Source organism: Halyomorpha halys, unplaced genomic scaffold (genome assembly GCF_000696795.3).
Source record: "Halyomorpha halys isolate HHAL.00 unplaced genomic scaffold, Hhal_1.1 Scaffold664.1, whole genome shotgun sequence".
Classification (NCBI taxonomy): Eukaryota; Metazoa; Arthropoda; class Insecta; order Hemiptera; family Pentatomidae; genus Halyomorpha; species Halyomorpha halys.
Window position 1 is genome coordinate 828,547 of NW_027115162.1, and position 17,598 is coordinate 846,144.

The 17,598-nt window shown below is 30.8% G+C and overlaps 1 protein-coding gene across 1 annotated transcript in view; it reads left to right on the plus strand.

Moving 5' to 3' along the window:
- LOC106685155 (stalled ribosome sensor GCN1) overlaps positions 1–15,208 on the plus strand; it is a 42,590-nt gene extending 27,382 nt beyond the window's left edge. The window contains exons 31-44 of the mRNA XM_014427690.2: positions 349–460; positions 552–767; positions 1,051–1,253; positions 1,612–1,735; positions 1,815–2,048; positions 5,827–6,096; positions 6,727–6,840; positions 7,678–7,908; positions 8,798–8,991; positions 10,159–10,370; positions 11,844–11,992; positions 13,333–13,437; positions 13,655–13,867; positions 14,912–15,208. Coding sequence (XP_014283176.1) covers positions 349–460; positions 552–767; positions 1,051–1,253; positions 1,612–1,735; positions 1,815–2,048; positions 5,827–6,096; positions 6,727–6,840; positions 7,678–7,908; positions 8,798–8,991; positions 10,159–10,370; positions 11,844–11,992; positions 13,333–13,437; positions 13,655–13,867; positions 14,912–15,040 — 2,506 coding nt within the window. The 3' untranslated portion in view covers positions 15,041–15,208. The remainder of the gene's footprint in view (positions 1–348; positions 461–551; positions 768–1,050; positions 1,254–1,611; positions 1,736–1,814; positions 2,049–5,826; positions 6,097–6,726; positions 6,841–7,677; positions 7,909–8,797; positions 8,992–10,158; positions 10,371–11,843; positions 11,993–13,332; positions 13,438–13,654; positions 13,868–14,911) is intronic.
- Positions 15,209–17,598: the final 2,390 nt, after the last annotated feature.

Consider the following 17,598-nt stretch of genomic DNA (forward strand, 5'->3'; position numbering starts at 1 on the left):
ATAGTCTTAAAGGTGTGTAGCTTGAAATCTTTGCCTCCTCTCTTCTCTACCACAGTGTTACATATCTGATAGTAAACTGCATTTGCCTTGTTAAGTCTGTTACCACTTCTAATTCTTCTTTACAGTGTATGTGGATATCTCCCTTTTTGATTTAACTCGTAGGTTCTTACTTTAAGATGTAATACCAAAACTGTTAATTAAATAAATGGTTTGTAAATGTACTTTTGTAATGCAACTCTGGAATTCTAAATGATAATATTGAGCATTTTGGTTTTCAATGAAAAGTTTATTAATTATTACATATCATATCACTCTTATAATTTGATACAGTAAATATGAATTTTTCAGTTCTGTTCAACTCCTTGGAGACTTGCTGTATCGAATTTCAGGTGTTTCTGGTAAGATGAGTACTGAGACAGCTAATGAGGATGACAATTTTGGTACTGAGCAGTCCCATAAAGTATGTTTATTCAGTTAAACTGAATTTTATGTATTAGGTATAGTAATTACCTATCATTGGACTAATATTCTTAATATAACTCAATCTGTAGGCTATTATTGGAGCACTTGGAGCTGAAAGAAGAAATAGAGTGCTTGCAGGATTGTACATGGGGCGATCTGATGTTTCTCTTATGGTCCGTCAAGCAGCTCTACACGTTTGGAAAGTGGTAGTAACCAATACCCCGAGAACTCTCAGGGAAATTCTCCCTACGTTGTTCAGTCTTCTTTTAGGTTGTTTAGCTTCTACTAGTCATGATAAACGTCAGGTATGCTATTTTCTTATTCTGTAACTTTGAATAATTTTTATATTTTACAAAGTAAAGGGTTCTTTAGGAATATTGTAAAGAAGAAAATAATATTTACATTATAATGAGCCTGGCATTGTTTGTAACTTGGTTACTCTTATAATATTAACTTAATTTTATTCTTATTCTTATTCTTTAATGACGAGAAATTGTATAATATGGGCTCTAATGTGCCCTTCTTTTGCTAATATAAGTGTTTTAGAGGTTTGGCTTTCAAGCTGTAAAAACTTGAATATTATTGTAGGTTGCTGCAAAAACACTGGGAGATCTAGTTAGAAAACTTGGAGAAAGGGTTCTCCCCGAAATCATACCTATTCTTGAAGAAGGGTTGGAATCTGACCAGCCCGACCAGAGGCAGGGTGTGTGTATTGGACTTTCCGAAATGATGGCTTCAACCAGTAAAGATATGGTCCTCACCTTTGTTAATAGCCTTGTCCCTACAGTTAGGTAAATTCAGAAAAATTCTTGACCATTTTACTCAATTGAATTGTTTATTTTAACAAGTGTGTAAAACCCCAAAATAGGATTTAAGTTATTAAAAAAAATAAAAGTCTCTCTCCCCCCACCTCCCAGTCTCCAATACTAGCATTGGAGAATTCTTTTAAAAAAAAAGAATTCTTTTTGAATAGTGCCATTATCAATCAATGCAAAACAGTGATATACTTTTATTTTGGCTACATAACTTTGTTGATTATATATCTTTAATAATTCTGATATTTTATTTGTTTGAAATTTTATTACATATATTTGTAAACATAATATACTAATTTTAGATAATGAGCATGTTTCCATTTTTATTCATTAGGAAAGCTTTGTGTGATCCCCTGCCTGAAGTCCGTCAGGCTGCAGCTAAAACATTTGATAGTCTTCACTCAACAGTCGGTGTTAGAGCATTGGACGATATTTTACCTCCAATGCTTCAACAGTTGGTGAGTGATTGAATATAATAAAAATAAAATAAAAACATTTGTAAACCAACTTTTTAATCATTTATTTGTTTCATTGCAGAACAATGCAGACAGTGGAGTTAGTGAATGGACCCTAGATGGTCTGCGACAAGTAATGGCTATTAAATCACGAGTTGTCTTACCCTATCTTGTTCCACAATTAACAGCAGCACCAATAAATACAAAAGCACTGTCTATCTTGGCTTCTGTAGCAGGAGAAGCTCTGACAAGATATCTTAATAAAATTCTACCTGCACTTCTGACAGCACTTGCTGCCTCAGATGCATCTCCTCAGGTGAACATATTTTAATCTTGTTTGTATACAACAGAGTGTTAATAACCTTTACCAATATAAACATACAGAAAACTTGATAAACCCATTAATAGTCCACTTTTGTGGTTAAATAAATTGCAGATGATTGATAAAACGTAAAAAAATTTTAACAACATTTTTACAACAAAGCAAACATTTTTTTTTCTCTCCTTAAATGGACATTCTGCAAAACCATGAACAAATACATGAACTATCATACATAAAAATAACCTAATATCATAGGAAAAGTCCTTGTGGAGAATGATTTGTCCAACTAATTTAAATAGAACATGGAAATTTAATGTTTCACTTTTGATTAAATAGTAAAATTTTATGGTTGTAAAAAGTTTCTTTTAAACCCATAAACTACTGACACTAGTACTAATCAATATGATAAAGGATTTTATGAAATTAAAAAACTTTAATTTACATTGATTTTTTTCCCATAAAAATTCAACTTGCTAGATGGGGGAAAAATAACCCTTGGTCTAAAAATTAGTGAAGAATAAATTTCCTAAAAAATAATTTAAGATAACGAAATGATATGACCTTTCGATAGTACTTCTTATTCCTCACATTATGGCATTGCCATAAACTAAAATCATTCTTCCCCAGGACATCTTCTATGTAAATATGTGCTTATTTATGTATTGCCTTTGGAGGAAAAGTATGCATAGTTCAAATTTTTTGAGAACTGTGATGTCAAAAAACTACCTGTATTATTTTGACGTTACAACGTCTTATAAATCATTTTGCGGGATGCCATGTTAGAAAAAGTGTCCCGTAACGGAAGTAGATTGTGGGGGAGGTAATTAGTAGTGTAGTAGTGGGGGTAAGAGGATTATAGATGCTGAGAGTCATGCAGGCAAAAGTGTAGCGTAACGGAGAAGGTAGTGGTGGGGGAAGGAAGCCTGAGATGATCTTTAAATTATGCATGAAATTAAGAATATGGTGATAATAATAAAATTCATTGGAATTAATTAAACTACCATCGTCCGATTATGAATAGAATATTGGAAATAAAGTCTTAGAATTAAGTATAACTGTATAAATATTTTGTATAACCAAGCAAAAATAAATATCTGAATACAATATGTGAACTGGTTTATTATTTCAAATATATAACATTGGATTGATTTTAATTTATATTTATGTAATATTAGCATAGAGTATACGTTGTCACGGAAATATGTCGCCTCGGCGCGAAGCGCCGAGGCCTACACGGGCACGGTTTTTTTGAGTCTTTTTTTTTTTTCCCTCCCTTGTTATTTCTGGCATACGGGGTGCGGGGGCAGTGGGGTAGTGCGCTGGGGTTTGGGCATGCCACTGCTCCCAAAGATTACCATTTTTTTTTTTTATTCTTTTATTAATTATTCATTTTTTTAAAAATGGTGCAGCCCAGCGCTAGGTTTAGTGCCTTAATGATGGAGCTGCCCTGCACCTTGTCCACTCCATCCGTCTTGGTGTCTCCTGCAGTTACCAGGCTGGTCCAGCCCTCCTGTTCTCAGTCTGGGCCAGCTTCCTCATCTTCTGGTGGCTCGCCGATGTTGGGCGGTCAAGCCCTTCCCATCATGAAATGAGTGGGGCCCACCACCTCCTTCCACCCGTAAATTAACTCCCTGAAGAAGGGATAATTCTCTTCTTCTATCAAACAGGGAAAGTCCGACTCGGCGAGGGCGTAAATCCCGGTCTTTCTCGACAGCCTGGCTCGGTGTCCTTACATGGCAGAACAATCTATTATTATGTGTTCTGCTGCTTCAGGAACTCCGCACGTTGGGTACCGGGGGTCGATGTTCTTTCCAAAGCTCTGCAGCTTTCCCCGAAACTCCCCGTGTCCTGTTAGGATCTGTGAGACCCAATAGTCTGGGAGGACCCATTTAGCCTTCAATCTAGAAAGGACGGTAGGGAAGAATTTTCTCAAAGTACCGCCCTTCTGGCTTGCTACCCACCGTCCATTCCACTCCTGTATTGAGTCCTCTCGCAGTATTGTCTTCCATAAGTTTGGAGTCTCACCGATCTTCTCTCTGAGCTCATCTGGCAGCGCTTCTTGCCCCTGCCTCTTAACTTCATATTTAAGGACATCCTCCCTGAGGATGAGGTCCAGAGACATCACTCCCGCCAGCACCTGCACCGCCTCATGTGACACCGTTCTGTATGTCTTCGTGACCCTCAGCAGAGCCAGTCTCTGTATTGTGGCCAGCCTTCTGTTCTGTGTCTGCGTGAGGTTTCGGCTCTATGTAGGGGATGCGTACCTCAGAATTCCCAAGATCACACCTTTATGTATGGTCATCGTTGCAGGGTATCTGAGGCCCCAAAATGCACCCCCTATCCGACTTAATCCATTAAGTAAAAGGGCCACCCTGTCCTTTAGATACACCAGGTGAGAAGTGGCATCGAATCTTTTTATCCTCACACCAAGATATGTCACCTCCTCACCCGGTCTCACCCTCTCTCCTTGGATATCCAGGGTAATAGGACGAGGCCTGTCCATGGAGCCTCTTATGAGTATGGCCTGAGTCTTGGCTGCTGCCATACTCAACTTCCTCTTCACGCACCACTCTCCTACGAGACTGGCACACCTCTCTGCTTCTGTCTTTAGTCTGGATCTGCTGTTCTTGGCCACGATGACTGCCAGGTCGTCTACGTAATCCGTGGCAAGGAACCCCTTGTCTTCTAGTTCACCCAGCAACTCATCGAATACTAGCTTCCACAGAGCTGGTCCTAGGACCGAACCCTGCGAACATCCTCTTTTGATTTTTCTCTCGACCTCGTAGTAGTTACCCCTGATCCTGACACTCCTGTTATTGAGGTAACTACCTACGAGGGAGTATAAATTACTGAGGGTGTCGAGCTCTTGCAACTGCTGGAGTACACGGGGCCACCAAACGTTGTCGAAGGCGGAAGAGATGTCAAACATTATTTTTGAGTCTAACAATACATATGATTTTTATATAGCAGAATTCATTTGGTTTATTTCTATATTGATCAAAAGAAAAATGTCATGGTAGTTATGTTTGAAAAAAAGCTAAAATGTATTTAAATTTTATCAGAAATATAGTTGCAATAATAAATGGTTTTTCCATGCCTTCTCTGTTTACTTCCTGAATACCTTTTTTAATCCAATAAGTTAATATTTTTTTTTTTATTGGAGAAGTTTGTTGGGGGGGGTGCGTTCAGCAAAGAACAACATAAATAAACAAAACCATATTTATTTATTTTATGCCGACGTTTCGACCTGAGTTTCAGGTCTTCATCAGGGCTATAGAACAAAAGAGATAACAACAACATTTAGAGTAACATACAATTGAAAAGGAATAGTATACAAACAAATTTAGAATTATACAAAATATTTAATTAAATCATAAATGATGAAAAATTGATAACTGATAATTGAATAGTAGTAAATTATTACTACCATACAATTCTACGAATATCAATCAATTAAAATTTTGCACTATTCAATTATCAGTTATCAATTTTTTATCATTTATGATTTAATTCAATATTTTGTATAATTCTAAATTTGTTTGTATACTATTCCTTTTCAATTGTATGTTACTCTAAATGTTTTTGTTATCTCTTTTGTTCTATAGCCCTGATGAAGACCTGAAACTCAGGTCGAAACGTCGGCATAAAATAAATAAATATGGTTTTGTTTATTTATGTTGTTCTTTGCTGACCGCACCCCCCGACAAACTTCTCCAATCATTAATCTACGGTCAACTATGTACACCTCATTAATATTTTGTTTTCATTATAGGAACTCGAGTACTGTCAAGCTGTAGTTTTGTCTGTTAATGATGAAGCTGGTATACGAGTGATAGTAGATGAGCTTCTTGATGCTAGTAAAAACGATCGTCCTGAAAATAGACGTGCTGCTGCCACACTTCTGTGTGCTTTTTGTACCCACACTAGGGCCGACATTAGCCAGCATGTTGCTCAACTTCTGAGAGGACTTATCCTTAATTTTACTGACTCTGATCAAACTGTTTTACAAATGTCTTGGGACGCTTTGTCTGCAGTTACAAAGGTGAATTTTTTTTTTTTTTTTACTGTATCACAATTTAACATTAGACAAGAAATGGACAATCTAAATGATTTAGTAGCAACCCGCTGTGAATCTAAAAAAATCTTTGCCGATAGACTATGTAAATCTTGCTTTGTGTTCAATATTTGTTCTTACTGAAAAATACTTATGACCATTTAATTCTGACCGTACGGCATGTTTATTTGAATTTTTTATATAGTCACAATTTTTATAATTAGCGTCAAACTTAATATAGCTTCTACATTTTGTTCAAAGGGAAAAAAAAAAGTGTGATTTTGAGGGCTATGTTAAAAAAAAGTTTTGAAATATTTTGTCTATCCACCTCTCCACATATTAATTATACACTACACATTTAAATTATTACTTATACTAAAGATATAACAAAATCTGATATTAGCACTCTCGCTCTTAGTGCTTAGACTAATTTATTTTAAGTAAAAATAGTAAATTATAAGTATATATTGATGGCTTACTTCACAGTAATACTGAGTACATTTCCACTAATTTTAGGAAAAGTATAATTAATGGTTTTCTCTTTTAAGAAAATTACAACTTTTTTATGTTTTGTTTCAAAAACATAATTTTTTAACTATTGTTTATTAATCATTACAGACACTGGACTCTTCACAACAAATCAGCTATGTTGCGGATATAAGGCAAGCCATAAAATTTGCTGCGAGTGATTTGAAGCCTGGAGAGTTACTGCCTGGTCTCTGCTTGCCAAAGGTATTTTATAAGTATTGCTTCAATAAATCATTGAAATTTAACTAACTCCATTATTGTTAACCCTATTGTTGACTTGGATACATACATGAGTGGTACCATTACTTTATTGAATGTTCAAATATCCTAAATATCTCTAACAATTAATGACCAATAATTGACGGTTTAAATCCTTCTCTATCAATTGGTTGCACTATTGTGGAAAGAAACTCTTGTTTGAATGTGAAAAATAATCATTATGTCAATTTTAATAGATATCCAAGGAAACCTGACAAAATTGAGAAACACTGATATTCACGGCTTGGTTTTAATATATTTTATTATTTAAAAAAGTTAAATTCTTATTTATATCCCGCATAAACAAAAAAATAAAATAAATGAAGATAAAATAAGAATGATCTAATAAAAAAAGTGGTCTCATTCTGACCAGATGAGGTTGGCTATCTGAAAATAACTTGAGTAATAAATGTGCAATGAGACTAAGCTGATAAGGCTATGTTATAATTTGGATGTTTCACAGGCTTTATGATTTTATCCAACATAACTGATATTTTTTGTGTATAAGTTAGCTTGAATATCTTATTGATATTCTTGGCAATTGCATTTTTTATTATAACCATAAAACTACAGAACCTCAAATCTTAACTATGATTTGAATATTTTTTCAAAGTACTTAAGTCTGGAATTGGATTCTATAAATTTCATTAGGATAATTAAAAAATTGCTATATGTTATTTTATATGTGCTTGTCTAACTTGAAAAATCATGCTAACTGTATTTATTAATGTATGATCTAATGATTTATTAGAAATCAGCTAAATTAATTATTATTTGCTCCAGGGAATCACTCCTATTTTACCTATCTTCCGAGAATCCATTTTGAATGGCTCTCCTGAAACGAAAGAAGCAGCTGCTCAAGGGCTCGGAGAAGTGATAGCTTTGACAACTGCTCATTCACTTCAGCCTTCTGTGATTCACATTACGGGACCCCTAATTAGGATATTGGGTGATAGATTCCCGCCATCAGTGAAAGCTGCAGTTCTTCATACCCTTGCTGGTCTACTTGCAAAGGTACGATTATTCTCAATTGTTTCTTATTATTACATATTATTCATGGATTGTCATAGGCCTAATACTTCCTTTTATTCTGTATTCATTGATATATTCTCTTCTGCATGACTATTTGCTGGCTTATCTGTCTTAATTAAAGTTTATATCATTTATTTTTAACTAATAAATTTTAACCTTTCCAAAAAATTGTAAACTTCAACAATTTATTAAAATGATGTTTATAGAAAGATAATAAAACAGAAAATTGTATTTTAGTATTTTCAACAATAACATTTTTGTTGAGTTTATTTGCTTAGAACAAAAAAAAAGTGGTTATTTCAAGAAAAAATCTAAATACCATAACTTCTACAAATCCAAGAGATTCTAAAAGGACTGATGATCCTAATACTAAAACATGAATTATAGACTCTCAATTTTTTCTGATTGCTTAAAACCTCAAATATAGGAACTGAAAGGATAGGAAATGTTTTTCCTTGGACCTATTTTGAAAAATTAGGACCAAGAGTTGGAAAAAAAAATTTAAGAATGAACCCCAAAATTAAGGTGGGAAATTGAGTGGACTCTTAAGTTGAAGGAAAGGACATAATATCAAATTGAAGAAAACAGAAGATAAAAATGACTAGTATGACACTATAACAAATATAAATTATATTCTAATTCCTAAAATTATAAATTATAACTATATATCTAATACTAATAAAATTAGATTTTACCAATTTACTGATTTACTATGATATAACCCTGGATAGTTCCTTTTGTTCAAAACCAAGATCTAAAAATTGATCTACCCTAATTTTTTTCAATTTTTATAATTTTTTTTTTACAAATTATATAATTTTTTTAATAATAAAAACTGATAGGTAAAAATAATTGTATTATAAATTTTTAGGTTGGAATGATGTTAAAGCAGTTTTTGCCTCAGTTGCAAACTACATTTTTAAAAGCGTTAAATGATGGAAACAGGATGGTACGATTGAAAGCAGCGACAGCTCTAAGTTACCTAATTACTATTCATACTAGGCCTGATCCTCTCTTTTCGGAATTGCATAACTCTGTTAAAGGTGCTGAAGAACCTGCAATCAGGTAATGGTTACATATTTATATTCAATTTAAAATAGATAAATATGTTAATAATTATACTCTATAAACATCAGTACAGCTTCTATTGCACTGACTTGAAATTACTTAGTTACATTTATTAATTAATTTGATTATTGCATTTTTTCTTCATCTAACAATTGCTAGCTCTCATCATTTTTTTAATTTGCAGTCACAGCTGGAATATACATTTACTGATTTATTGAAAACTTGATTACAGCGATAACAGAAATACCTGTCAATAATTTTTCTGAACTGATTGATTATCTTTATAATCAAAATTTTTTTGCATAAATTATGATATCAAAATAAAAATGATATTATTTCATCTTCTGTTTAACATTTTACATTGGACTATAATAAGTAATAAATCTTTTATTGTATTGGCCAATCAAACACATTTACCTTGAATTTGGCCATGAAAACATTTTTAATAATTAAAATTTGTACTTCTACAACCCATGAAGAGTCAGGAGTTCAGTACTTTGTAAGGAAGTACTGTTTCTTGAACAATGGTTGAGCAAGGAGGTGATTTTTCATTCACACTTAATTGGCATATTTTTCTCAGTTATGGGCACCAATGTTATAGTGGCTGGATAGACCTTGGAGGGCTCCCAAACCCACAGAGATTACCACAGCTACTGTAGTGGAATTAATAATTATCTGCCTCAGCCAGATTCGAACCCGGACCTCGGAGTTGGCAGCATAGGATCTTATCTATGCGACTCATTGAGTCATCTTGCTCCCAATAGTAATATTTTTACTCTGATAAAACCTAATCTTATCTCTTCCTATTAAAAAGATATTGAAATGAAAAGAGAAACTGTCTCGCATCAGCATATGAAGAACTCAGGCTGATACAAACTGGTAGTAGCGCTTAATTTGTAACCTTATAGAATTCTTAAGAGACTGGTCATTATTGTCCTCCTCTTATCTAATTATTTTGATTCTGAGAATTTCTGTAGTAAAAAATTGTCTCTAATGAGATTTTTGTGATTGGTAGTAAATGAGTATAATAACTCACTGCATTACTGTGTGAAATGTATCAAAACTAAATCATCAAACTTCATATATATTTTTTTCTATCTTTATTGTATTTCTTTTTTTTACTGATGCTTTCAATTTTGTCTAATTCATTTCTTTTAATTTTAGAGAGACTATGATGCAAGCTCTAAGAGGTGTCATATCAGCAGCTGGAGACAAAATGTCAGATGCAGTTGTAAAGCAGGTTCATTCATCTCTCCTGAGCTTGCTGGCTAATACTGAAGACTCTACTAGAAGTGGTGCCGCTGGGTGCCTCGGGGCGTTAGTACGATCTCTTACACCTGAGCAACTTACAATAACTCTCAATGATCATCTTCTTCGTACGTATTGAAGATATAATTAACAATTAACAAATACTTGAAAAACTGGGGGCTGTGGTACTAATAGTTTATTTTTATCTGTTTGAACCTAATTCAGTTGAGATATCCAAGCTATGGGGCTTATTCAAAACCAAAATTCTAAGTGGTTTAAAAAAAATTGTTTCTAGAAATAAGAGAGAAAGGATGATCAAAAGTGTCCCTAGGATGAGGCTCCTCATTAGTGTTTGATGAAATATTACCTTTACCTAATGAAAAATAGATCATTATGAATCAAATTCTAATTGTTTAATTGGATATCAAGCACTGGTTATGATGATAGAGGACAATATTCCGCATTAATTTTTACAAGTGAAGTAAATTATAAAACTGTACAATTTTATTAGCAACCAAAATTATGAATTGTCAGTTTTTTATAAGATCATGTTTTTCACCTAATGCATAATACTTTATTCAAATACAAACATAAAATGAGCTTGATGTACAGTATTGAAAGAAAATTCCACAAAAATGTGTTGTAAATCAACAGAATCAAGTTTTACTTACAAAAATGAAATTATCTAACTTTTTAAAGTAATATTGTTACAAATTGATTTAGTTGACTGTTCAATACATAATTAAAACCTTTAAAACTGGTTCAGTGGACATTAAAAAAACCCAGGTACAGAAAACTCCCATTCACAGTGCATGAATCAGGTGAAATTGTGCTAAAAGCTCTCAAAAACCAGGTCTGAAACCTAATCAACTCTGACTGTTTCCTTTCTAGACTAAAAGGAAAGTCACTTAATATTTTAATATATAATGCTTTTAAAAATTAATTTCACCATTTATATACGGTATAGGATAGTGTGTAGAGGATTATTATATTTTTATATTATATGCATTTTTAGCTCCCATATTCACAGTTGCTATTTTCACTTGCCTATATTGAAACAAACAGTGAATTTCCTCTAACCCTCACCTTGAGAAAGTTTTATATTTAAATTGAAATGTTACAAAAACTTATATTTACATTTTAAACTACAAAAATATTTAAATCTTGTTTAAGTTGAATTAAAGCTGCTATTTACAAAAGCATATTCAAATTTGTTTTGATGTATAAAGCAAGTATGTATTTAATTGCCTAGTTTAATTAAACTACAGAGCATTAATTGATAGTTATATCTGTCATCAGCTGTTGCCATCCTATTGGTTTCCCCTACTCTTCTGGCATCCTTCCCAAAACTATCTAATCATCTTAATCTAGTTCCGCTCACTACTCAACTTCCATGCTTGCAAGTTCAGGGTTTTACTGTTGATTATCTCTAGTTATCATTCTATTTCTTTCCTTTTTTATATCTCAATAACTTATATTAAAATTAATATTTAAATGCATAAGTATTTTTAAAAATTATTCCTTTGTAATTTGTATGTGTCTCTTCAAAATAATTATTTGTATTATTCTTACATATCTCATTCTTTTTTTTACTTTTTTAGAAGACGATGCTACAGCAGATTGGACGTTAAGGCATGGCCGCAGTACTGCATTATTTGTAGCTTTGAAGGAAGCTCCAGAAAAAATTTATAGGGATGAATATAAAGACAAGATTCATAAGCGGCTTCTTATGTTTTTAGCAGCTGATAGAGTATGATTTGTTGATATTTTATTATTTTTATTGTAGTGAAAATTTACTTGATACGAAAATTGAGCAGATGTAAAAGGAATTGTCATAAAAAAAGGCTATCGTACCACGAATTCCACAATTTAGTAGGGAAAACATTCAGCTGATGAATAATGACCATTAATGATTCCAATCAGAGCTATTCATCCCTTGGAGCTTTGCTAGGGTTGTCTGTGTTTGGTGTTTTCACCGAAATAACACCTACAATTATTAACACAGTTTCAATACCTAATAATCATTTATTTATTCAAATCCTTTAAGTAAAAAATGGGGAAAACAGATTGCAGCAAATAATAGCTACATAAATGTAATTAAATAAAATTACTCTTTAGATACTAATCAACCATATTTTTTAAGGTTATTAACTTCTTGAAATACAAAATGGTGTTTAAGATATTAATCTATACATTTCAGTTTCATTTCTTGCTAATCTTCTCCAGGAAATTGAATTTAAATTTCAATATTTTTTCCTAAATTGTAATAAAGTTTCAGTTAACCCTTTCATTGCTGATTGTGAAAAAAAAATAGCCTTGAAATCTCTTAAGGATGGCAAATACAAGTTGTTGTTTTTTTTTTTGTCGTAAAATGGGTTTTTGTCCAAGTGGTAGGGTGCATGGTGTCCCAATGTGTTTATGTGGTTGTGGCAAGGTGTTCCAGTGGTTTGAGTAAGCAAACCATTTTCCATAATTATTTTACAGAAATTCAAAGTGTCCACTGGGACATGTTATCCCGCTGGAAGTGATATGGTTAAATATGAGTCATGTTTTCACACTTTTATATAATTTCACACTTCTTAAAAAGTTCGTGCTGTGAACTTGTTTCCATAGGTATGAATCTATCATGACAATGATTACAGTGAAACAGAAAATAATTATCTGCCACAGCCAGCTTCGAACATTGGTCCTTGAAGTTTGTAGTGCCTTACTATTGAGCTACCCCCTCTTACATGATTTACATTCTATAAATGTTCTAATTTGATTAATATTTAGTAAAGATAATATTAATATAATTAATATGACCTTTCAATTTTATTTTATATGTGTTATTCACGAAATTATAAATATGTGTAGTTCGATTTAGTTTTGTTTTCAATAAACCTAATTGTGACACAATTCTATTATATTGATCAAATTAAATTAAATTCTCTGATAAATAATATGGTAAATTATTTATTTGAGAATTTTTATGTTTTTATTTTATGGTTATCATATAAAAACATAACAATATATTTATTTTGCTAATGTTTTAAATCTTATGTATGCTATAAAACAATTTTTTTTTTCATCTAATTATGTATGTTTTAGGTTCCAATTGCTATGAATGGCGTCAGAGGATGTGGTTACTTATTTGAATATCTTATGACTAATAACGAACCTTTACCACAGCCACTTCTTTCACCATTTGTTCGGGTATGTTGTGTCCTATATGATCCATCATATCTTACAATTTTTATTATTACAAACTTTTCTAATTTTCTTGATCTAATTATAGAAAGATTTAAAATATTGTTTCATAAAATTGAAATAAGTGAACTATAATTTTTTTGTTAAATAAAACATTTAGTTTTATATGTATTATATTTAAGATTAGTGTCTTTATATTGTATTCTTTCACTGTTCTTTTCAGTCAATGAATCATCAGAGCAATGAGGTCAAACAACTGCTTGCTAGAGTTTGCTCTTATCTTGCTCGAAGAGAAATTAATTCTCCAGAACTACTTAAAGCTGTTATTCCAATGTTAGTTAATGGTACAAAAGAGAAAAATAGTTATGTCAAAGCCAACTCTGAACTGTCCCTTGTGGCTGTTTTAAGATTAAGAAATGGGGATGAAAAATTGCAGGTATTCATAGTTTCTCTTTTTTTTTTTATTTCTATTTATTTTGTGTGATGATATGTTATTTATGAATTAAAGCCTATACTTATTTATTCTTTCTCACTTTAAATTAAATTAGGTTGTACATTATCAATAAAGTAAAACATTTCTGAGAATGGATTGTATTAAATTTTAATTTTTGCTTTAATCAGTAAATGAATTTTGTTTATTTGTTTTTGACACATTATTTTTACAAGAAAGACCAAAACTTATTTTATTTATAAGATTAAATTATCTTACTTAGATTATGAATCCGGCCATTCTCATAAATGGTTATATCAATATTTGTATTTATGGTTTTCCGTAATTTTCAGGTTTTGTAATGTTCTGAATCAACTCAGATATTATTTCGCTGTTATAAAATTTTGTTTTAGTAGTTATTATAATATTCGTTCGATGAATTCAATTATTCCTAAGACAAATACTATCCTTTCCAAAGCAAATCCAAGTCTAGCTAATGTAAAGTCAACTCTGCCTAGATTGTAACCTTTCCTTTGCATTTTCAAATCCAATTCCTTACCATTTCCAATTCAACCAATTCTATTTAAATCATAACCCCAGTTCACGTCATAATTCAGATTTTTTTTACTATTTGGTTAGATTTACTGTGTTTATGGATCATATAGAAAGGGTTATTACCAATTTCTAAGTCATAATTTACCATTAGGTTTTTATTTATGCTTATAATTTTTTTCAGCATATTTTTTTTCTATGTGGTTTGTTAACTTGCTTGTGTGCCCAACAGTGTTTAAAGAGGATGCATTACATACTTTTTACATTTTTTTTTTTTTTTTTTCCAATTTTGACTGAATAGTGAATATTGATCTGGCTTTTACAGCCAGTTAATTAACTGTAGTTACAAAAGTTTTAAAAATAATAAAATGGGTTAGTGTCAAAATTATGTAGGTGTGATTTCCATTCCTAAATTGATATTGAAAATGTAAATAATGTGATTTTTTATTAACTAAAATATTGAGCATTCAATTAAAAAATATTGGTTTTGTGTTTCAGAGTTGTTTAAGTGTCTTAGATGCTGGAGCAGCTGAAGCCCTTACCGATGTTATTACTAAGGTCCTCAGGAAAGTAGCTCTTCAGCCAGAAGGCAAAGTAGAGGAACTAGATGACACGTTACTCACCTGATGTGAGCTGTCTTATATTGTAAGAAAGAAAACACCTCCAAGGGGGATAGGTTGAGTATGTAATCGGTCAAGTTGGCAACTATCATATCTTCCTTGACCTCAGAATGTCAGTATTACATGCTAATGTACCCTCATTAATTTTTAATAAAAAAATGTTCTGAAAAATGTATGCATGACCGTTTTATATGTTGTTAATCGGAGTTTTTAAGGTCTAAGAAATTTTTGAAATCCTATTTCAGATATTTTGTTTTCATTCAAATAATAAGTTTTTAAAATAATTTAACTTTGCAAAACTGATTCAGGCTCTTTTTTCTTCTTTCAATTAGTACATATGAGGTAATACTGTTTTGAAAGGAAATATCGTGTATAGCATGGTAGTGATAAATTTTCTGAACTTCTGTAAATATATATATATATATAAATATTTATGTATTAAAACATACTCACATATTTTCCTCCTTCAAAGTTAATTTTTATTCTAGACTTACCAGAAAATACTGAATTCCTAATGTTTTTATCCTGAGTAAATTTAATTACATTCTTTTATATAGTGTTTTATTTTGTATTAATAAAAATAAAATATTTTTATTTATTTACTCTCCAGGTATAGATGTGTTATTATACAAAAATAAACATAAATTGTTGAATCTGTTGGTAATCATTCCAATTTAAAGAATTTAAAAAAAATACAATAAGAAAACTTTGTGTTCATTTTCATTCATTTCATTTTTATAAATAACATTTAAGTACAATCGTCAAGAAAACTTATAAATTTACTACTTTTTTTATATTAGTTTTATTTATTCTGCTTGTGTTTAAGTGTTGTTTACAATAAAATCGATTGTTAAACTCCAAAAAAAAAATCAGTTTATTTTTTATAATATTTACAGTAATTTATTTATCTTATCAAACATTTTTAATTTTGCCAATATTTTCATGGTTAGTGTGGTGTCATAACTTTTTCCTTAAACTGACAAATCATTCATCTGTTTTATGTTAAATGTGGAAAAAAGGTGTAATGATTTGATTTTAAGTATGGTGTATTTCATGCATTTTCTTTTACAAATATTTTCTCAATTGTTTGTTGTATTGACAAGTTACTATTGTCGTAAAAAAAAAAAACTAAAAAAAAAACTGTTACTGTTTCATAATTTGTTATCAAACTGAAATTTGATTTAAAATGTATGATAGGTTTCACTGCTTTTAACATATAATTTTATCATAAAAATTAAATAAATTTTTTCATCATATTTTGTAGGTATTTCCATTATCCATTTTATTCAGTCTAGTAATAATCTTAAATCACCATGATAATCTCTATAGTAATAGAAATCATGTTCAACCCTATAATCCTATTATTGGAAAATGTCAACCAAATAAAAATTTATGACTGTTGTAGTTTTTCTCATAAAATTATAAAAATAAAACATTCTACTGAGGCATAGACAGTAAGTAGTTACTGTTAATTAAGAAAATTCTACTGTTAATGTGATCAACTTATAGCTGCAGATTGAAGTGAGTATACTTAAATAGATATTTTCTGACTAAATTACTTTTTTATTTCTTTTTAAAATCATGAAGACATTTATTGAAGTAGAAAGAATAAAGGGTTTATTAAATGATAACAATTATTCACACTTCCCAGTGATATCTTCGTCATTAACATGTTATTTATTAATAAATAAACTTGTTGATATTATCAAAAAAAAAAAAAAAATGTGTTTAAAGATTGCCAAGGAAAAAAGAAAACGTCAACAAACTTAGTAACTGGTTTTATGGGGGAAAAAATTAAATTTAATTAAATAAAAAACCTCAAAAGTTTTCCACTATGTTTATCCAAAAAAAGTAACCAAGTCAATGATAATTTTTTCACACTATTACGATTCTTAATACTGCATTAGGTCTTCTGTTGATTGACACACATGGATTAGCAGTTTTTTTTTTGTTGTTGAAAGTTGCTGAGGATAGCTTTGTTTAAAGAAACAGAATAATCTCGTGAAATTCCTGTTATAGTCAAATCGTGTTCCTCTAAATGTGACCTGCAGAAGTAGTAGTATAAGAGTGGATTTGACAAGCCACAGTCTGTTTTTTTTATATTTATAAAGATGAATACATTAATTTATTTTTCTGAATTTAATTTAGTTTTTTTATTTTCGCATGGCACATATGAGTGAGTGAGAAATAAATAAATTTGAAATTATATTTATTTGTTTCTATTTACCTAAAGCTGAACCAAATTTACACTTCAGTATTTAAACAATTGTCAATAATTATTGGTAATTTAATAATTTAGAAATTGTTTTAACCAAGAGTAAATTTATATCCATTATTCTTCATCCAGTACAATTGATTTATTCGTAATTAAACATAAAATAAATTATTTACCACACATTATTTGAAATAATTATCTCATTACTTTTTTAAAAATTAAAAAAAACACTCAGACACCATAGTTAATATGTTTCACCTCACTAAAAATATTCTTTTCTTTTGCTTTTTGGTTGCCTCTCAGACTGGTTAATGAATTTTTGAGGTTCAAATTATTTTTTTTTTTTTGGA